Genomic DNA, 22,577 nt, shown 5'->3' with positions numbered 1-22,577 from the left:
CGGATGAAGCCTCTACAGAGGAGGAGATGCAAGAAAATGAGGATCTGGTGAAAGAACATGTCAATGTCTCTTATGAGGAGCAGCTCATTACTGAGATAACATTACCGCAGGTGGACATTTCATCTTCACCACAAACATCTGTTGAAGGTGACAATGGAGTTAACATTAGGAGTAAGAGAAAGGTTTTCCATGTAGTAAAAGAAGTTCAGAAAGGTGGAGAGGAAGCAAAGCAAATTGATTCTCCAGGTAGTTATCGACCTAAGGAAACCATCCGAGACAGCATTCAGGAGGCCTTTATTCCACTGACAGACAAAACCCAAACAATGAAAGGTCAGAGATCAAGCAAAAGTAAAGAGACTGCAGTAGTAGATTCAAGGGCTGAGGTCATCCCTCAAGAAACATCTCAAATAGAAGTTACCACCAAACAATATTTTAACAAGGGTATTGTGGATTGCAACGATGAAAAAAAACTAAATTACAGCTTACTTACAAAGAAAACTTATTTGCAAGATAAAACTAAATACACTATGATGGAACAAGAACCGACAAAAATAGGCTTTCAAAAAAGGCACGGTGCTGCTGATCATATAGTCAAACCTATTTTATCAAGACAAGAGGAGACTCAGGAGTCAACTGGTTTTCCTTTAAAAATGTTGAGGTCTTCCGAGAAATCAGAGCAGGAGTTTGCGGACATCCCAGAAAATATAGTTGAAGAGACAAGGTCCAAAGTGGCAACTTTATTAGACCAAACTGATGCAGATAGACTTACCACAGAAGATGAAACTGGTAAAGAACCAAAAACGACAACAGTCGAGACAAAAGAACAGAAAGACAGTGATCAGATTGAGGACATCACTCCAAATAGACCCCAAATTTCTCAAGCTAGACCAAGAATAGAAGGGCAAATTAGTGAGAGTAAACCCAGTACTGAACAGCAAACATCTGAATTTAGAACCAATGTAGAAAACCAAACTGGAACAATTAGACCCAGTGCAGAACAGAAAACATTTATTGATACAAGCAATGTAGAAGGCCAACATGATAAAAACCTGTTTAAAACAGCCAAAGGTATCAAATTTCCTCAACATGTTGAGGACATTTCTCCAAAGAAACTCAATTCTCTAAAACAGAGAGAACAAGAATTATCAAAACAAAAAGAGTTCCCAGTGGAAACAATCCTGTCTAAGAGCGAAAGTAAAACTGGTCAAGACCCAATTAGACCCGATGTAGAGCAAGCATCTGAAATACGACCCTGTGTAGACCACACTCCTGAATTTAGACCCAGTGTAGGCCAAACTAGTAAAACTGCAAGCAGTACAGATGACCATACTTGCAATGTCAGACCGGCTGTAGACCAAACTTCTCATGTCAGACCAGGGGCAGAAAGCCAAGTTGGAGCGACTAAACCTAGTGTAGAACTGCAAACCTCTGAATTTAGAAACACTATAAAATATCAAACTTCCACACTAAGACCGATTGTAGAAGCCCAAACTGCTACAACAAGCAGTTTAGAGCATCAAACTGATGATAGACCAACTGTTGAGTACCAAATTGGTAAAGAACTAAAAACTGCCAAAGTTTTGAAAATCCAGATAAATCCACAAAAAGGACCCGATCAGGTTGAAGACCAATATCCTGAGAAACTCACGTCTGTAAAACAGGGAGAGCGAGAGTTGTCAAAACTGAAGGAGTTCCCAGTGGAAAAAATCCAGTCCAATACCATGAATGTTCAAAACGTATTTGGCCTTATCACTCCCAATAAAAATACAGAAACAGGGCAGAAACAACTTGACAGAAAACTTTCAGAGGCACCTGTCATGGAAATACCAAATATAGAAAATGTTTTAGTGAAAGAGAACGAAGCTGAATCCCATACAAAACAAGAGATATTTCAACAGTCAACTGGTGGTTCTGTCAAAATTGTGAGGTCTATAAATAAGTCAGATCAGAAATTACCCAACATCACACAAAATACAGTTGAAGAGGTACGTTCCAAATCTCTCACTATAGAAGACCAAACTGACAAAATACAAAGTATACTAGATAAAACTGGTATAATTAGACCCAGTGCAGAAAAATCTTGTAAAATAAAATCTAGTGTAGAAGACAAAAAGGGTATAGTTAGATCCTGCCTAGAAGACCAAACATCCAATGTTATGCCCACTGGTATACAACTAAAACCTTTCAAAGTTATCAAAGTCCAGACAAAAACACAGAAAAAACCTGATGAGGTTGAGAACATACAGGCCAAGACAGAAACTAATACTGATTTAGACCAAATTAGAAAAATTAGACCAAATGTAGAAGACCAGCAATCTGAACATATACCCAGTGAAGAGATAACTCCTGTAGCTAAACCCAGTGTAGACCAAGCTAGTAAAGCTACAACTAGTGTTGAAAGCCAAACTAGCAACATTACTGTACAATGCCAAACTAATGAAGAGCTAAAAACTGCCAAAGTTATAAAACTCCAGACAAAACCACAAGAAGAACCTGATCACGTTGAGGACGTTTCTCCAAAGAAATGGAGATCTCTTAAACAGAGAGAGCAAGAGTTGTCAAAACTAAATGATTTCCCAGTGGAAACAATCCAGTCCAAGATGGAAACTAAAACGAGTCAATTTATACCCAGTGTAGAAAACCAACTATCTGAATTTAGACCCAGTGTAGAACTAACTCATACAACTACAACTAGTGCAGATAACAACACTGACAAAGCTGGACCAGTTTCAGATCAAAAGTCTCAGGTTAGACCAAGCATAGAAAGCCAAATTGGTGAGCTTAAACCCAGTGTAGAACAGCAACCTTCTGATGTAACAACCAGTGTAGAAAACCAAACTGTTGAAGAACTTAAAAGTGCCAAAGTCAAAGTCCTGATAAAACCCCAGAAAGAACCTGATAAGGTTGAGGACATTTCTCAAAATATACTGAAATCTCCACAGAGAGAGCTGGAGTTGTCCAAACTTATAGATCTCCCAGTGGAAACAATCCAGTCCAAGACTGTGAAAGTTCAAAACATTTTTGGCCTCATCCGTCCTATTGAAAATGCAGAAACGAAACAACTTGAAAGAAAAGTTTCAGTGACACCTGTCATGGAAATTGCAAATAAAAAACATTTGTTAGTGAAAGAGGAAGAAACTCAATCCCATACTTCAAAAACACATGTTGCTCCTGACCATCTTGTTAAAGATATTGAAGATAATGGCAGTGTAGAACAGCTAACTTCTGATGTAATATCCACATTAGAAGACCAAACTGGTCAAACTGCCAAAGTCATCAAAGTCGAGACAAAACTACAGGGACAATCTGATCAGATTGAGCATATTTCTCCAAATAAACTCAAGTCTCTCAAAGAGAGAGAGCAAGAGTTATCCAAACTTAAAGATCTCCCAGTGGAAACAACCCAGTCCAAGACTGTAAAAGTTCGAAACATTTTTGGCCTTGTCAGTCCTTTTGAAAATGCGGAAACTGAACAACTTGAAAGAAAAGTTTCAGTGACACCTGTCATGGAAATTGCAAATGTAAAACATTTGCTAGTGAAAGAGGAAGAAACTCAATCCCATCCACCACAAATACATGTTGCTCCTGACCATCTTTTAAAAAAGATTGCATCAAAACAAGCTGCAGTTCAGGAGTCAAATGATGGTTCTGTACATATCTCCACAAAGAAACCAGATCAGAAGTTAGCCAACATCCCAGAACATACATCTGAAGAGGTTCAGTCCAAAGTTGTGACAATAGAGGACCAAATTGACAAATTTAGACTTGCTGTAGAAGACAAAATTATTGAAGAACTCAAAACTGTAAAAGTCCAGACAAAACCACAGAAAGAACCTATTCAGTTTGAAGATATTTCTCAAAATAAATTAAAGTCTCTAAAACAAAGAGAGCACCAATCATCCCAACTAAAAGGGCTCCCAGTGGAAACAATCCAGTCCAAGTCAGTAAAAGTTCAAAATATATTTGCCATTATCAGTCCTATTGAAATGACAGAAATAGTACAGGAACCACTTAAAGGAAATAATTCTGTGGCACCTGTCATGGGAATAGCAGATGTAAAACATTTGTTAGTGAAAGAGGAAGAAGCTAAATCCCATACTTCACAAACACATGTTGCTCCTGACCATCTCGTTCAAGATATTGAATCAAAACAAGAGGAAGTTCTGGAGTCACCTGATGGTCCTGTAGAAACGGTGAGGTCCACAAATAAATCAGAACAGAAATTAGCCAACATCCCAGAACGTAGAGTGGAAGAGGTTCAGTCCGAAGTTTTCATTATAGAAGACCTAACTGGTAATGTTATATCCATTTTGGAAGACCGAACTGGTAAAGTTATACCCCCCTTAGAAGACCAAACTGGTGAAATTAGAGGCAGTGTAGAACAACCAACGTCTGATGTAACAACCACATTAGAAGACCAAACTGGTAAAGAAATACAATCTGCCAAAGTCATCAAAGTCCAGAAAAAACTACAGGGACAATCTGATCAGATTGAGCACATTTCTCCAAATAGACTCAAGTCTCTTAAAGAGAGAGAGCAAGAATTGTCCAAACTTAAAGATCTCCCAGTGGAAACAACCCAGTCCAAGACAGTAAAAGTTCAAAACATTTTTGGCCTTATCAGTCCTTTTGAAAATGCGGAAACTGAACAAGTTGAAAGAAAAGTTTCAGTGACACCTGTCATGGAAACAACAAATTTAAAACATTTGTTAGTGAAAGAGGAAGAAACTCAATCCCATCCACCACAAATACATGTTGCTCCTGACCATCTTTTAAAAAAGATTGCATCAAAACAAGCTGCAGTTCAGGAGTCAAATGATGGTTCTGTACATATCTCCACAAAGAAACCAGATCAGAAGTTAGCCAACATCCCAGAACATACAGCTGGAGAGGTTCAGTCGAAAGTTGTGACAATAGAGGACCAAACTGACAAAGTTAGACTTGCTGTAGAAGACAAAATTATTGAAGAACTCAAAACTGTAAAAGTCCAGACAAAACCACAGAAAGAACCTATTCAGTTTGAAGATATTTCTCAAAATAAATTAAAGTCTCTAAAACAAAGAGAGCACCAATCATCCCAACTAAAAGGGCTCCCAGTGGAAACAATCCAGTCCAAGTCAGTAAAAGTTCAAAATATATTTGCCATTATCAGTCCTATTGAAATGACAGAAATAGTACAGGAACCACTTAAAGGAAATAATTCTGTGGCACCTGTCATGGGAATAGCAGATGTAAAACATTTGTTAGTGAAAGAGGAAGAAGCTAAATCCCATACTTCACAAACACATGTTGCTCCTGACCATCTCGTTCAAGATATTGAATCAAAACAAGAGGAAGTTCTGGAGTCACCTGATGGTCCTGTAGAAACGGTGAGGTCCACAAATAAATCAGAACAGAAATTAGCCAACATCCCAGAACGTAGAGTGGAAGAGGTTCAGTCCGAAGTTTTCATTATAGAAGACCTAACTGGTAATGTTATATCCATTTTGGAAGACCAAACTGGTAAAGTTATACCCCCCTTAAAAGACCAAACTGGTGAAATTAGAGGCAGCGTAGAACAGTCAACCTCTGATGTAACAACCACATTAGAAGACCAAACTGGTAAAGAAATACAATCTGCCAAAGTCATCAAAGTCCAGAAAAAATTACAGGGACAATCTGATCAGATTGAGCACATTTCTCCAAATAGACTCAAGTCTCTTAAAGAGAGAGAGCAAGAATTGTCCAAACTTAAAGATCTCCCAGTGGAAACAACCCAGTCCAAGACTGTAAAAGTTCAAAACATTTTTGGCCTTGTCAGTCCTTTTGAAAATGAGGAAACTGAACAACTTGAAAGAAAAGTTTCAGTGACACCTGTCATGGAAACAACAAATGTAAAACATTTGTTAGTGAAAGAGGAAGAAACTCCACCACAAATACATGTTGCTCCTGACCATCTTTTGAAAAAGATTGCATCAAAACAAGCTGCAGTTCAGGAGTCAAATTATGGTTCTGTACATATCTCCACAAAGAAACCAGATCAGAAGTTAGCCAACATCCCAGAACATACATCTGAAGAGGTTCAGTCCAAAGTTGTGACAATAGAGGACCGAATTGACAAATTTAGACTTGCTGTAGAAGACAAAATTAGTAAAGAACTCAAAACTGTAAAAGTCAAGACAAAACCACAGAAAGAACCTATTCAGGTTGAAGATATTTCTCAAAATAAATTAAAGTCTCTAAAACAAAGAGAGCAACAATCATCCCAACTAAAAGGGCTCCCAGTGGAAACAATCCAGTCCAAGTCAGTAAAAGTTCAAAATATATTTGGCATTGTCACTCCTATTGAAATAACAGAAATAGTACAGGAACCACTTAAAGGAAATAATTCTGTGGCACCTGTCATGGGAATAGCAGATGTAAAACATTTGTTAGTGAAAGAGGAAGAAGCTAAATCCCATACTTCACAAACACATGTTGCTCCTGACCATCTCGTTAAAAATATCGAATCAAAACAAGAGGAAGTTCTAGAGTCACCTGATGGTCCTGTAGAAACTGTGAGGTCCACAAATAAATCAGAACAGAAACTAGCCAACATCCCAGAACATAGAGTGGAAGAGGTTCAGTCCAAAGTTTTCATTATAGAAGACCTAACTGGTAATGTTATATCCATTTTGGAAGACCAAACTGGTAAAGTTATACCCCCCTTAAAAGACCAAACTGGTGAAATTAGAGGCAGCGTAGAACAGTCAACCTCTGATGTAACAACCACATTAGAAGACCAAACTGGTAAAGAAATACAATCTGCCAAAGTCATCAAAGTCCAGAAAAAATTACAGGGACAATCTGATCAGATTGAGCACATTTCTCCAAATAGACTCAAGTCTCTTAAAGAGAGAGAGCAAGAATTGTCCAAACTTAAAGATCTCCCAGTGGAAACAACCCAGTCCAAGACTGTAAAAGTTCAAAACATTTTTGGCCTTGTCAGTCCTTTTGAAAATGCGGAAACTGAACAACTTGAAAGAAAAGTTTCAGTGACACCTGTCATGGAAACAACAAATGTAAAACATTTGTTAGTGAAAGAGGAAGAAACTCAATCCCATCCACCACAAATACATGTTGCTCCTGACCATCTTTTAAAAAATATTGCATCAAAACAAGCTGCAGTTCAGGAGTCAAATGATGGTCCTATAAAAAGCTCCACAAAGACATCAGATCAGATGTTAGCCAACATCCCAGAACATACAGCTGGAGAGGTTCAGTCGAAAGTTGTGACAATAGAGGACCAAACTGACAAAGTTAGACTTGCTGTAGAAGATCAAACTGGTAAAGAACTAAAAATTGAAAAAGGCCAAACAAAACCACAGAAAGAACCTATTCATATTGAAGATATTTCTCAAAATAAATTAAAGTCTCTAAAACAAAGAGAGCAACAATTATCCAAACAAAAAGGGTTCCCAGTGCAAACAATCCAGTCCAAGTCTGTAAAAGTTCAAAATATATTTGGCATTGCCACTCCTATTGAAATAACAGAAACAGTACAGGAACCACTTAAAGGAAATATTTCAGTAGCACCTGTCACGGGAGTAGCAGATGTAAAACATTTGTTACTGAAAGAGGAAGAAGCTAAATCCCATACTTCACAAACACATGTTGCTCCTGACCATCTCGTTAAAAATATTGAATCAAAACAAGAGGAAGTTCTGGAGTCACCTGATGGTTATGTAGACACTGTGAGGTCAACAAATACATTGGAACACAAATTAGCCAACATCCCAGAACATAGAGTGGAAGAAGTTCAGTCCAAAGTTGTCATTACAGAAGACCTAACTGGTAATGTTATATCCATTTTGGAAGACCGAACTGGTAAAGTTATACCCCCCTTAAAAGACCAAACTGGTGAAATTAGAGGCAGTGTAGAACAGCCAACTACTGATGTTACATCCACTGTAGAAGACCAAACTGGTAACAAACTACAAACTGTCAAAGTCATTAAAGTCCAGACAAAAATACAGAAAGGACCTATTCCGGGTGAGTACATTTCTCCAATGAAACTCAAGTCTCTAAAAAAGAGTGAGCAGTTTAAAGAGTTCCCAGTTGAAACAATTCAGTCCAAGACCATGAAAGTTCAAAATGCATTTGGCATTATCACTCCTATTGAACAGAAAGAAACAGACCTGGACCAATCAAAAAAAGACAAAGTTCAGGAGGTATCTGTTGTCTCTCTGAAGATGTTAAAGTCAACAAAAATGCCAGACCAGGATTTAAGCAAAATCCCAGAAAATATATTTGAAGGTGTTCAGTCCAAAGTTGTCACAATAGAAGACCAGACTGGTAAAATTATAACCAATGTCAACAACCAAACTGGTAAAATGATAGCCACTGTACAAGGCAAAACTGCTAAAGAACCAGAATATTCCAAAGTTATAAAATACCAGACCAAAACACAGGGACAATCTGATCAAGTTGAGAAGATTTCTCCAATGAAATTGAAGTTATTGAAACAAAGAGAGCAGGAGTTGTCAAAACTAAAAGATCTCCCAGTTAAAACAATCCAGTCCAAGACTGAAAGAGTCGAAAACACATTTGGCATTGTTAGTCCTATTGAAAAGGCAAAAACTGAACTCAAAGGAAATGTTTCAGTGGCACCTGTTATGGAAATAACAAATGAAGATGAAGGGGATAAATCCCATACTTTACAAATAAATGTTGCTCCTGATGATATACTTTATTATATTGTATCAAAACAAGAGATAGGGTTAGGTCAGGTCTCCCTGGATGGTTCTCTTAAGACGTTGAAGAAAACAAAGATCACTAATAAGATAACTGTTTGTGAAAACCAGCCTCTCATAGATAGTGTTGCATCAGTAACAGATATCAGCACTGAACAAAAAGAAGTTCAGGACTTGCAATATGAATCCAAGACTGAAGAGAAATATCCATCTGGGATGAAGACTCAAAGGTCCTCTCTGGGAGCTGAGCTTGAAGAAGTCCACAGGGATGTCCCTCTTCAAAGGGCTCATTCCATATGCAAACACGAAGACAAAAAAACAATATTTCCTTTGGGAAAGAAAGGAGAAAATAAAAGTCCTGTTGGTGCTTCTTCCAAAGGTATAGATGGAAAACATTTAATGTCACCAATTGTTTGACCAGAGCACCTTTCTGTACTCCCGTCACTCCTTTAAGGACTTCCCACCGTCTTGTCTGCTGTTCTTCCATCTCATATCACCCATTCTTGGCACAAAGTGTGTTATTCCACTTTATTTAGAGCACCCATTGACACTACTTCACTCAAAAGGAACGGTCTTCTTTTCATCTTGCTGCTTGTTGCAAGCACCCCTCCTCAAATTGGCTTGAATGTTTGGTGTTTGATGAGTTTCTGTGTTTTATCCTCGACGGGAGTGAAAAAAATGCAGCCCTAACTGAAAAATAAATTAACATCTTAAGTATTGTTATCATTTAACCTGAATGTTTTTCACACTGGGTACATTCTTGTCCTCATGGTCCTCTTGATTTTATTTCAAGTGCCCACGAAGGAGGAGACATTTCCCCAAGATAAAGAACCTCTGCCAAAGACAGTTAGTTCCAAACAAGGTACTCCTTTGCTGTTCTATTTTTTTCATGTATTTTGTTGTTTTGTCTTCTGATTTGTGATTGTAAACTGAATTTCTCAAAGAATATCATTCTTGAGTACATCTAAATCTTGACTATTACTATCTTGAAGCACAAGATGTAAGCCAAACTGTTGAAAAGACAAAGCTTCTTCTCCCAGTGAAAGAGGAGACTGGAGAGAGGAAAGAGAAACCACCAGGTACTTGACACCATGCAGTAGTTCAATAGCTGCAGGTCCTCAATAAATGGCAGTGCTTTCAGTTTCTGTTTGTTTCTGCTGTCAATGTGTGACTTGTATTTGAAGTGAGAAAACCACAAGATGCTGTACAAGTTGCAGAGGAAACGATTAAGCATCCAGTCACTGAACAGAAAAAACCTGTTGAGATGAGTTCTTTGGAAAAGAACAAGACAGGTATTCTTAATATAACATTCATGCTGCCTTCAATAGTTTACTAACAACGTGTCGATCAAACAACGCTTACTTATCTCTTGTGTTGGACACAACACTTTTAATCTTTTTGAAGTTGAAGTGACAAAGCCTGAGTCAAAGGCTAAGGAAGTAGCCAAGACGCCGAGTGATGAAGATAAACCTGTGATGCCGAAGAAGACACCTCCTGGGACAGGTAGAATGATCACAGACCATTTAACATTCAACTTCTTTCTTACAAGCACAGCATCTTTATGTCCTCCTCTTTAATTGAGCAATAACTTTTATGTCTTCACTCTTCTGTTTAACTCAACACATGCTGCAATATGTGTACACAAAATTGGTAAAGAACTCAAAACTGTACACGTGCCAATTCTGATTGGCACGTTACAATTCTGATTCTGCTAATGTCTGACTGAACCCAATACTTAATAACTCTATATAACCACCATTTCATTTTGCTTGTGAAACTACAGGGATGATCTATGTCTTTCTGGTGTTAAAAATCTGTGTTGTTTTACTTAAATATCTCTTTCAATGAAGGATTCACCTTCGCTCTAGTTTGTGTCCTTTTCTGACATCCATGTCAGACATTGTATTATAGTTGTGAAATTTAATTAACACATTGTGGATTTTACCTTGACACTAGATGAAACCAAGGGGCCTGTACAAGCGCCAGGAGGAGTGAAAAAAGGTAAGAGCTCTCTACCTTATATAACCTACACAGCACCTGCTAGCACAGTCTCATATATAAATAGGTGTGTCAGTCTGTCTGTTTAGTTTAGTGTCATATCTTATTGTAGGTCTGTCTTTATGTCTGTGTTTAACCAAGCAGGGTTACAGTCTGCTTTTGTACTTTAGGTTGTGGTTGTTGTTTTTGTTGTTGTTGTATGTTGGTTTGTTTGTTTGTTTAATGTGTGTGATGAATCTTGAGAAATTGTTCTCCACAAAAAAGGTAAAGTTCAAAAGGAGGACGATGGAACATTTGAGATTCCCACCTTGAGGAAAACATCCAAGGTTATGAAGGAGACAGAGGAAGAACAGGAGTTGCTCACACTCAAGAAGATTCCATCCCTTCCAACTAAAGCAGAAGAAATCAAGCTGCTGAAAGCCACCAAAACAACAGTTGTCCAAGTTGAGGAGATGGTGCACAGGAGGACGTCTGTAGACCTGCCAGCCTTCATTTCGAAATCATCGCTGGAGAGAGAACCTAGAGAGAAGACCCCCACAAAGAAAGAGACAGAACTTCCAAAAGCTAAAGAAGTAACAGAAACAGATTCCGATAAATGCTCAGTATGGAGCAATCAGAAAGACTCTCCTAAAGATAAAGAACCAGAAGATACAATCTCCATCAAGAAAACTCCCAAATCAACCAAAGCTGGAGAACCAGTTCCAGCAAGTGTGGGCTTAAAGAAAGTAAGGAAGTTGCCTGTAGATGAAGCAGAACAAGAAGCCGTCAAGTTAAAACCATTTGACCGGCCTACCAAACCCACAGAAGAGCCAACGATGGACAAGAAGGAGAGACCAGAGAGGGAAGCTGTATCTTTTGAAAAAGAGAGAATCAGACCAGAGGATAAAACACAGACACCGACTAAGAAAGATGAAATCATTGGGGAGACAGAGAAACCACAAGCCAAGGTACAAAAACTAGCAGATAGAAAGAAAACTCCCGAAGAGGAGAAGGATGCTGCCATGGAACCACACAAGGGAAAGAGAATCCCCCCAGAACAGGATACAGAGAGCGTGAAACTGAAGCCTTTCTCCAGACCATCTAAGGACGTTAAGGAAGCAGCTGCAGATGAGAAGCCAAGCGGTGAGAAATCATCCCGTACAAGCAGAGATAAACTACCAAGGGAAGCAGAGACAAGCAAGACAACAGTGACACCGAAACGTCCTGAGAAGGTTGTAGAGGCTCCTGACAAGACAGTATCTCCTAAACCAACTGCTGATAAGACAGTACCTCCTAAACCAACTGCTGATAAGACAGTATCTCCTAAACCAACTGCTGATAAAACAGTATCTCCTAAACCAACTGCTGATAAGACAGTATCTCCTAAACCAACTGCTGATAAGACAGTATCTCCTAAACCAACTGCTGATAAGAAAGTATCTCCTAAACCAACTACTGATGAGACAGTATCTCCTAAACCAACTGCTGATAAGACAGTATCTCCTAAACCAACTGCTGATAAGACACCTAGGAAGACTATAGATGAAACCAGGCCACTGCAGTTGAAGAAAGGAGTTACTCCAAAAGAAAATGAAGAACATGCAGAAACTGTTTTGAAGCCAGTTGACCAGCTCAAGAAGGTTGAACTGAAGAAGACAGCCTCCCCCAAAGTTGATAAAGCAAAGCCAAAAGAGCTGGAATCACTTCCAATTGAAAAGAAACCAAGTGGCGAAAAGCCAAAGAGGATACCAAAAACAGTTTCCCCAAAAGAATCAGTTGAGGCTGTGGCTCTAAAAACTGTTCCCAGGAAACCCTCCCCAGAAGAGGAGAAGGTCCCCATGTCCAAGGAGGTTTCTCCTGGATCCGTGAAGGTCCCCATGTCCAAGGAGGTTTCTCCTGGATCCGTGCAGCTGAGGAAGATCCCTACTCAGCAGGAGGAGGAGGTATTTGAGGAGGAGTACGAGGGCCAGCCAGAAGAGGGGGAGGAAGAAGAGGAGGAGGTCTGGGGCTGGGAGCTGGTTCCCAGTGAAGGCTCCACCTCAGAAGACAGGCTAGCTGAAGGAGAGGATGCTGTAGAAGCTCCAGGTGTTACCAGGAGAGGTGAGGTGGTGACGTCACCAGACCACTTGGTGACCACTGACAACCTGCTCCTCATCGCCTGAATAACTTCAGCCCATTCCCTCATTAATGCCTTCATCTTCATATGTTGACATCATCACCTCTTATGTCTGATTGAATGTATGCCATCTTCATTGTTGATGTTCAGCATTGTACTGCCATCCTTATTGGTCAACCATTCTGTCTGTCACATCTGTCTGTGTTTTGTTTTGTGTTTTATCCATCAGTCTCCTAATCTCAACCCCAACTGTTTAAACCATGATCATTATCACATCATGCTGTGTGAATTATCTTTTTCTTCAAAAATAATTTTGATCCATATGCTCCCTTTATTTTAAATGTCATATCTAACTGTTAGCTAAAATGATTGCTTTGTTTCCTGGTATGTATATAAATATCTACAGTATATATAACTTGGACATATCAGTACACATGAACTAATTAAGCCCAACTATTTTCAACAGACGGACAACCTGCTGAGGAAGCAGGAAGAGGAAGAGGGAGAGGGCTGAAACGTAAGAATGAGTGTGATATAACAATATAGGAGTTCACTATGTAAAACATCTTATTTATAACGATATGTTGACATCAAGTTTTAAGGTAACATGCATCTTAATAATCAATCAAAGCATAAATAGCTAAAGAATCACAAGATGACTTTGCGAAACTGGGTCGTTGAGAGGCCATGATAGGCTCTGTTAAATTTGTTAAATGTTAAATACTAGTATTTTAGATTTGACAAATCAAATGTATTTCAGCCAAGCAGACCCCATCTCCTGGTGATGGAGGCCGAGGCAGGGGCCTGAAGCCTGGGGGAAAGGGCCCGTCCCCACCAGATGAGCCCTTCGCAGGATTCAAACTCAAAGCTGTTCCTCTGAAGTTCATCAAAAAGCTTCAAAACATTGTGTTGACAGAGGCAGAGTCTATTGGCTCAGCTGCTGTATTTGAGTGTGAAGTTTCCCCCTCTACTGCCATTACTACTTGGATGAAGGATGGAAGCAACCTCCGTGAGAGCCCCAAACACAAATTCACCTCAGATGGCAAAGACCGCAAGCTGAACATTATTGATGTCCAGCTGTCTGATACTGGCGAATACACGTGCGTGGCCAAGAATGCCGGAAAGGAAATATCATGCACAGCCAAGCTCATTGTTGAAGGTATTATACTTTAATCACTTGTCCTTTGGAATGGAGTTGGTTCTCGAGGCAGAGTATTTTCAGTGCTAATTCATGCTATTCTCTTCTGACAGAGCTGCCAGTGAAATGGATCAAGGAGCTGGATGCGGAGACCTCACCCCTTAAAGGTCAGCCCCTGTACATGACCTGTGAGCTGAACAAAGAGAGGGACGTGGTCTGGAAGAGAAATGGAAAGATCCTCAAGTTGAAGACAGGCAAAATCGCCATCAACGTCATTGGTCTGGGGCACGCTGTAACCGTCCAGAACAGCACCGAGGAGGATGCCGGCCTTTACACTTGTGAGGTGGCCAATCAACCAGATGTCATGACTTCAACCAACGTTAAAGTGATTGGTGAGTAATGTTAAACTCATGAATCAACCTTCATGAATTGAGTTTTATTTATCATTTTAAATATGTATCATACCACTGTTAACCCTTTTCCAGAAGGGAAACACATACCTTGAGCTTTGATTTTTCTCCAGAAACAAGTCTTGGTCTGATTTGTTCATGTTATTTAACAGAAATCATCAAGGACTGGCTGGTGAAGCCTCTGAGAGACCAGCATGTAAAGCCCAAGGCAGCTGCCACATTTAAATGTGAGCTGTATAAGGAGACTCCTAACTGGAAGTGGCTTAAAGGAGAGACTGAGATAACACCTTCTGATAAGATTGAGATTAAGAAGGATGGAAAGGAACTGACGCTGACTATTAAGAACTGCCAACCCGAAGATGTGTCCGATTACACCATGGAGGTGGAGGGACGGTTCTACAGCGCCAAACTCACACTAGGAGGTTTATCCATCAATCCAGCTATCTGTGTCTCTGTCGGCCTATCCATCTATTTCTTTATCTACCTATATCTCTCTATCTATTTATCGCCTTTCTATATATCCCTTCTATCTATCTATCTGTCTGTCTGTCTGTCTATGTATCATTCTACTTAGCTATACATCCTATCTTTCCATCCATCTGTCTGTCTGTCTGTCCATCAACTAATAGAAGGTGTGTTTCAGAGCGTGAGGCTGAGATCCTGAAGCCTCTGTCAAGCATGGAGGTGGTAGAGAAGGACGACGTGACTTTTGAGACGGAGATCTCAGAGGAAGATGTTCCAGGGGAATGGAAGCTGAAGGGAGTGGTCCTGACCAGATCACCGGTACCTAACATCTAACAGCTAGCATCTACCAGCTAGCATCTACCTACCATCTAACAGCTAGCATCTACCTACAATCAAACAGATAGCATAGACCTACCATTTAACAGCTAGTATCTACCTACCAGCTAAAAGCTAGCATCTACCATTTTACAGCTATCATCTACATACCATCTTACAACTAGCATCTACCTACCATCTAACAGCTAGCATCTACATACCATCTTACAGCTAGCATCTAGTTATCTTTATTATAGAACCTACCAGTCTAACATCTAGCTATCTATTATTGTAGTACCTACCTGTCTAACATCTACCTATCTATTGTTATAGTTACAATGTGTAATACATCTTATAATTATGTCAACATTATATCCATCTCTCTGTCTGCCTGTCCATACATTATCTATTGTTTAGTGTATTTTTATACATCATACATCTATTATGTATCCTATCCCAGTATTCTGTTCATGTCTATCCACCTATCCCAGACGTGTGACATCCAAATGGAGGGTGCCAAGCGCAGACTGATCCTGAAGACCGTCCAGATGGACCAGTCCGGCGAGGTGTCCTACACAGCGTTGAACGCCGTCACCACCGCCATGCTAACAGTCACCGGTAAGCCTTGCTCCTGAAAGTCACACGTTATTTTCCCCAATGAATTAAAGACTTGAGGTCCATTGACAGATCCTGAGATTAAATAGAGGATGGACCTTAGGTCTTTAGTTCATGAAGTTCTACCAAAATGCAGCCTGGGAGGACTAGACGATTCAGATTGACCATTCCTGAAGAAGATCCATTTTTCTGTGTACTGTTTGTTGTTGTACATGTTTAATGTATGTTGATGAAGTGGTGTGGTGTAAAAGTGGGGTGCTGGTCGAGACCAAACACCACGAAGTACAGTTGGTTCTTTTTCGACCATCTGACCATCTGTGTTTCATGTGCTACATGCTGTATCCAGTTGATGTGCCACACCAGAACAACCTTCAGTTATACATTGGTTCAGTTTGCTGCACCTGTAAGGCTTCAGTGTAAGAACAGAGTCTCCAAAGCAGAAATGCCTACAGTGAAACCAAGAAAGAACTGAGGCTGATCCTGATTCCTGCTTGATACCAAGACCTCATGGACCTCCTGATGGGATCTGTAGTCACGTAGTCAAGCCATCCAATGCAGAACCCAGTCGGTGCCGGTTTTAAGACGGCGGGGGAGGATCCTGTCAGATAGAAAGCCTATTAGTAGAGTAGTTGAAGTGGAACATGAGACAAAACCAGAGTAAACCAATCACCCAAGACCCTACTGCGACCCTAAGCCAGCGTAAACCCCTCACCCAAGACCCTACTGCGGACCCTAAACCAGAGTAAACCCTTCAACCAAGATCCTACTGCGGACCCTAAACAAGAATACAACACCTCCACCATGACAACAAGACTGGGGACAGCTGAAGGGTCCATTGGCACTGGGGCGGTGTTAGACCAGAGGTTTTAACACCAAAATGCAGACTTACTGAACCAATGTCCGCAGCACTGGTGTGGTATGAAGTGCCCAACAGCGTTCTTCATCAACTGGCTACTGACTGTAGCATGCTGTTGTCTTGGTGTTGTCTTTTTGTTGTCTTTGTGTTGTGTTGGTGTTGTCTTGGTGCAATGTGATGTCTTGAAGTTTGTTGTCATTCTTACCTGCTGTTCATGCCTCCCAGAAATCGAAATGGGCTTTGTCGTCCCACTGGAAGATGTTTCTGTGCATGAAAAGAAACAGGCTAAGTTTGAATGCGTCATCACGAAGGACGTGTCAAAGGTTATGTGGTACAGAGGGTCCGACATCATCACCCCAGACCAAAAGTATGACATCATTGATGATGGGATGAAACACATGCTGATCATAAACAGCTGTGAGTTTGATGATGAAGACGAATACACAATAGAAGTGTTGGGGATAACCTCGACAGCGAAGCTCACAGTGGAGGGTAAGGGACCAACCACCACCATGTTTCCTGGAGCTGCTTTTCTTCCCTGGTGAACTTACTGCTATGAATATGCCCTACTAATACGTTGTAGGTATAAGACTAACATGCATCACGCCAATCAAGGACCAAACAGTGAAGGAGGGCCAGACTGCTTGCTTTGAGCTGGAGCTCTCTCATGAGAACGTCCCAGTCACATGGTTCAGGAATGACATGAAGATCCACCCCAGCAGAACAGTGCTCATGCACGTGGACAGAAAGAAACACGTTCTAGAAATGAAGGAGGTGACGCTAGATGACACATGCCAGATTAAAGCAGAAGCCAAGGGAATTCCCTCCATGGCCAATCTAACAGTCATAGGTAACAAGACCTCCATCTTTCCTTTCAGTTCCTTCCCTTACTCTAAATCATCTCAACAGTCACTCAAGTATTTGTTGACCTGTGAAGTCTTGTTTGTGTGCCGTTGTGTTGTTTCTCTATTCTGTTTTATGTGTGCTCTTCATTTTTGTTCTTTGTGTATGTGTTGTTTGGGCTGTATATTGACACGATATATGCAGCACACATTCAGAATAACGAGTGTTGGGCCGTTTCAGAGGGAGACGCGTACTTCACGGTTAAGCTTCAGGATTACACAGCCGTGGAGAAAGACTCTGTGGTACTGGAGTGTGAACTGAGCAAGGAGGTGGAGGTCATGTGGTACCACAATGAGAAGGAGCTCAAGGGCTCTAAGAAGGTGTCCATCGGAGCCGAGGGCAAGCGGAGAAGCCTGAGCATCAAGAGGGTGGAAGACCAGGACAAAGGGCAGTACATGTGTGACTGTGGAACTGACAAGACGCTTGCTTCACTAAACATTGAAGGTAAAGGAAAGGATGAACAACTTCCTGGTTTCAACTCCACAGCCTCTGATTGGCTTGTCTATGCTTTTTTCTGAAATGTCTGGACATCTCTTATAACTCTCTTCAATCGCTTATAACTCCTAACACTACAAGCACTAGAAGACTTCTCTGACATGGTAGAGACACTACAAGACTTTCAACTCTAACATGGTAGAAACATTACAAGACTTCTAACTCTGACATGATATAAACACTACAAGACTTCCAACTCTCACATGGTACAAACACTACAAGATTTCCAACTCTAACATGGTAGAAACACTACCAAACTTCTAACACTCCTAGTTGATAATAGTAAAATAGATCCTGTAGCCCCCTGGAAGGCCTTGTCTGTAGTTGATGTCCATTCACATGTTGAGTTGGATGTCTTCATTCTGTCCACGCCAGCTCGCCACATCAAGGTGGTGCGTCCTCTGTATGGGGTGGAGGTGTTTGACGGGGAGACCGCTCGTTTTGAGGTGGAGATCTCGGAGGATGACGTCCACGGCCAGTGGAAACTAAATGGAGAAATCCTCAGTCCCTCTTCTGTATGTCTTTTCTTCATCTATGTGTTCCTTTGCATGTGCTTCAATGCACATACACAAAGTTTCCTTTCAAATAGACATCTGAAAACCTTTCCCAGACAATTATAAACGTATGACCAACGTATCAACAAATGCTTTTTTATTGCATGTGATTTTATTTGAATGAAAGTGGATTGAGTACAGCCTTCTGTGAACCAATTCTGTGAACTTGTCCTGGACCATCTGCAGGATGTTGAGATAGTGGAAGATGGAGCCAAGCACACTCTAATCTTGTACAACTGTAAGGTGCCCCTGACAGGAGAGTTGTCGTACAGCGCTGCTGATGCTAAGTGCTCTGCTAACCTGAAAGTGAAGGGTGAGCGTTCACAGTACTTCATCTGTGCACTCTTACAAACATGCACGATATGTGCTGACTCTTTCATACTTTATTTGGCTTCAAACTTTAAATAACACAAAAATGCTACTGCTTTCAATATAACATTTGGGTAAACATGGTATAAAAAAGTAAAAGCATTTTTGTGTTTGTGTTTTTATATTAATATTGTGTAGAAAGCGAGTTGTCATCTCTTCCATGTCGGAAGACAACCAGGCTATAAACCAGTTCTAAACCAACTGGTTTTAATCAACTGGTGACAAACCAGTGCTCTCCATGATCTGGTTGAAGTTAACACCGTTTCTCTGAATTAACAGAAATCCCAGTGTCGTTCATGACGCCGCTGAGTGATGTTCATGTGTATGAAAAAGAAGAAGCCAGATTTGAGCTCGAAGTGTCCAGGGAGCCAAAAAGCTTTCGCTGGATGAAAGGACCGCAGGAGTTGTCAAGTGATGAGCGATATGAGCTGGGGGTGGAGGGGACGAGATACACACTGCTGGTGAAATCAGCCAAATATGAAGACGAAGGAAAATACCTGTTTGAGGCTGAAGACAAGAGAACTTCTGGCAAGCTGATAATCCAAGGTAACATCATTGATAACCTTGATCAGCGATATGATTCATTATGAAATCAAATAAAAAGAGTGATTCATGGTGATAACTGTCTTTATTTTGTGTTGGGCAGGAATCCGTCTGGAGTTTGTCAAGCCCATCAAAGACGTTACTGTGAAGGAACGAGAGACCGCAGAATTCAGCGTGGAGCTTTCTCATGACGACATCTCTGTTATCTGGTACAAGAACGATGTCCGTCTGCACCCCAGCAAGGTGGTCCACATGTCGGACCAGGGAAAGACCCACACCCTGGCCTTCAAGGAAGTGACCATCGATGACACCTCTCTGATCAGGGTGGAGGCCATGGGCAAGAGCTCCGAGGCTATGCTCACCGTCATCGGTTAGTGATGCTTATCAATCCACACATGCATATGCACAACATCTTCTGCACATGCTGATATTGGAGGAAACATACTAATATGTAAAGAAGGTGAACTCAGTATTTACATTTGGTGTGTATGTTGTGATTTCTTTCAGAGGGAGACTTGTACTTCACCACCAAGCTGCAGAACTACACAGCTGTGGAGAAGGATGAAGTTTCTCTGGTCTGTGAACTCAGCAAGTCTGTAGCAGAGGTCCAATGGTTCAAGGATGGTAAAGAAATCATTCCCTCCAAGAATATTGTAATCCAAACCGATGGCAAGAAGCGTTTGCTGACCATAAAGAAGGCATCAAAAGCCGACATTGGAGAATACTCCTGTCATTGTGGTACGGACAAGACGACCGCCAGTCTGAACATAGAAGGTAAACTCTCCAGAGGATATAGGATTTCATAATTCCTGTGTAGACCATGCCTCCATCCTTCCAAACTCCACCCCCTCCTCCACCTGGCTATCCTCCACCTCCACCCGACCATCCTCCATCTGTCTGTGTTCTTTGTTGGTTTCTACTGCTTTCTTCTGTCTTTGTGTCCACAGGTGTTGTGTCTTTGTGTCCACAGCTGTTGAGTCTTTGTCTCCACAGGTGTCGTGTCTTTGTGTCCACAGCTGTTGAGTCTCCACAGGTGTCGTGTCTTTGTGTCCACAGCTGTTGTGTCTTGTTTCCACAGCTGTTGTGTCTTTGTCTTCACAGCTGTTGTGTTTTGTTTCCACAGCTGTTGTGTCTTTGTCTCCACAGGTGTCGTGTCTTTGTGTCCACAGCTGTTGAGTCTCCACAGGTGTTGTGTCTTTGTCTCCACAGCTGTTGTGTCTTGTTTCCACAGCTGTTGTGTCTTGTTTCCACAGCTGTTGTGTCTTTGTCTCCACAGGTGTTTTGTCTTTGTTTCCACAGCTGTTGTGTCTTTGTCTCCACAGGTGTTGTGTCTTTGTGTCCACAGCTGTTGAGTCTCCACAGGTGTTGTGTCTTTGTCTCCACAGCTGTTGTGTCTTGTTTCCACAGCTGTTGTGTCTTTGTCTCCACAGGTGTTTTGTCTTTGTTTCCACAGCTGTTGTGTCTTTGTCTCCACAGGTGTTGTGTTTAGTTTATATTTCTTTATATTTGGTGATAAGGGGTTGAAATACCTTCTGAGGACATTTATATCATCATCAGATAAGGTTTTAAATGCTTTACGAGGAGTATAAGTTATGTATATATATGCATATATGCATATACAGTATATATATTTATTTATTTCTATCAATAGTTATTAATAGTAATTAGTTTATAAATAAATAAATCACAAATCTCATGTTTAAAATGTCCTCATAAGGTTTGATACGGTATTAAATGCTTTATGGGGACATAATAAAGTCTAGTTATAAGGTATTAAATACATAATAGTTCATGTATAATGTCCTTATAAGGTTTTGAGGTTTTAAAGGTTGTATAGTTTGGTGATTGTCAGTTTGCTCAGCTTCTGGGTGGTAGCATTATCATCATCATCATCATCATCACCTTGTATGTGCTCCTGATCAGTGCACCTGGTAAGTGTGTAACTGGTCTCCACTGGTTTGTGCTCACCTTCCCAGTGAGAATGTTTCCAGGGTCCTGGGAGAAGCAGGGGTGGCCCTCTGGTTAACTCATGTTCTTTGGCCTTCTGCAGAACGGGACATCAAGGTGGTGCGTCCGCTGTACAGTGTGGAGGTCACAGAGCTGGAGACGGCAAAGTTTGAGACGGAGATCTCTGAGGGGGATCTCCACGGCAACTGGAAGCTGAAGGGAGAAGCTCTTCTCCAGTCTTCAGTAAGATTTAACGGCTGGGACAGGAGCTTTGTGGCCCTAGAGTCATTATGATATTAGGAAATAATAAAAGAACAGGACAATGGCAAAGAAATGTAAAAATAACCACAGCTAGTGATTAACAACAGATTCTCCTATGTTACAGAAGCATCTGTAGATGTGTAGCATGGCAACCCTAGACACAGAGCCGTCTTCTGCTGTCTTAGTTAAACTCTGTGTGGTCTCCTCAGGACGTGGAGATCAAGGAGGAAGGCACCAGACACACGCTGGTCCTCTTCAACGTCCGCATGGACATGGCCGGAGGAGTGGACTTCTCTGCAGCTAACGCTAAATCTACGGCCCAGCTCAGAGTCAAAGGTGTTCACAATGATAACACTAATATAGTATTCAGAATGAGAAGAATCAACTGCATTTATATAGCACTTCCCAAAGCGTTTTACATATTGTGTGTGTGTGTGTGTGTGTGTGTGTGTGTGTGTGTGTGTGTGTGTGTGTGTGTGTGTGTGTGTGTGTGTGTGTGTGTTTCCTCATCCAGTCATGATGTTAATAATAATTGTATTATAGTAATGATGTTAATAATAATAGTAATATAGTCATTATGTTAATAATAGTAATATAGAAATGATGTTAATACTAATAGTAATATAGTCATTATGTTAATAATAGTAATATAGTCATGATGTTATTAATAATAATAGTAATATAGTCATGATGTTAATAATAATAGTAATATAGTCATGATGTTAATAATAATAGTAATATAGTCATGATGTTAATAATAATAGTAATATAGTCATGATGTTATTAATAACAATAGTAATATAGTCATGATGTTAATAATACAATTTATATAGTTATGATGTTAATAATAGTAATATATTATTGATGTTAATAATAACATGACTATAGTCATGGTGTTAATA

At 40.5% G+C, this 22,577-nt stretch overlaps 2 protein-coding genes across 4 annotated transcripts in view; both read left to right on the top strand.

The window, feature by feature from the left end:
- The window catches only part of ttn.2 (titin, tandem duplicate 2), a 192,346-nt gene that overhangs the window by 69,248 nt on the left and 100,521 nt on the right, over positions 1–22,577 (top strand). For all 3 annotated transcript variants that reach the window (XM_084478397.1, XM_084478396.1, XM_084478398.1), the window contains 9 exons: positions 10,668–10,712; positions 13,271–13,321; positions 13,565–13,963; positions 14,056–14,334; positions 14,505–14,774; positions 14,996–15,135; positions 15,624–15,750; positions 21,518–21,657; positions 21,885–22,011. In XM_084478397.1, the coding sequence (XP_084334523.1) occupies positions 10,668–10,712; positions 13,271–13,321; positions 13,565–13,963; positions 14,056–14,334; positions 14,505–14,774; positions 14,996–15,135; positions 15,624–15,750; positions 21,518–21,657; positions 21,885–22,011 (1,578 nt within the window). The remainder of the gene's footprint in view (positions 1–10,667; positions 10,713–13,270; positions 13,322–13,564; positions 13,964–14,055; positions 14,335–14,504; positions 14,775–14,995; positions 15,136–15,623; positions 15,751–21,517; positions 21,658–21,884; positions 22,012–22,577) is intronic.
- Positions 16,837–20,819, top strand: LOC311358715 (obscurin-like protein 1; the record flags this gene model as incomplete). Its single annotated transcript, XM_084478842.1, has 11 exons — positions 16,837–17,095; positions 17,187–17,453; positions 17,687–17,950; positions 18,377–18,516; positions 18,742–18,868; positions 19,204–19,470; positions 19,571–19,837; positions 19,975–20,241; positions 20,438–20,460; positions 20,637–20,653; positions 20,813–20,819. The coding sequence occupies 11 exons, from the start codon at positions 16,837–16,839 to the stop codon at positions 20,817–20,819; spliced, it is 1,905 nt and encodes a 634-aa protein (XP_084334968.1).

Source organism: Micromesistius poutassou (assembly GCF_964030765.1).
Source record: "Micromesistius poutassou genome assembly, chromosome: 14".
Taxonomy (NCBI): domain Eukaryota; kingdom Metazoa; phylum Chordata; class Actinopteri; order Gadiformes; family Gadidae; genus Micromesistius; species Micromesistius poutassou.
This window is presented reverse-complemented; position numbering and strand designations above follow the sequence as displayed.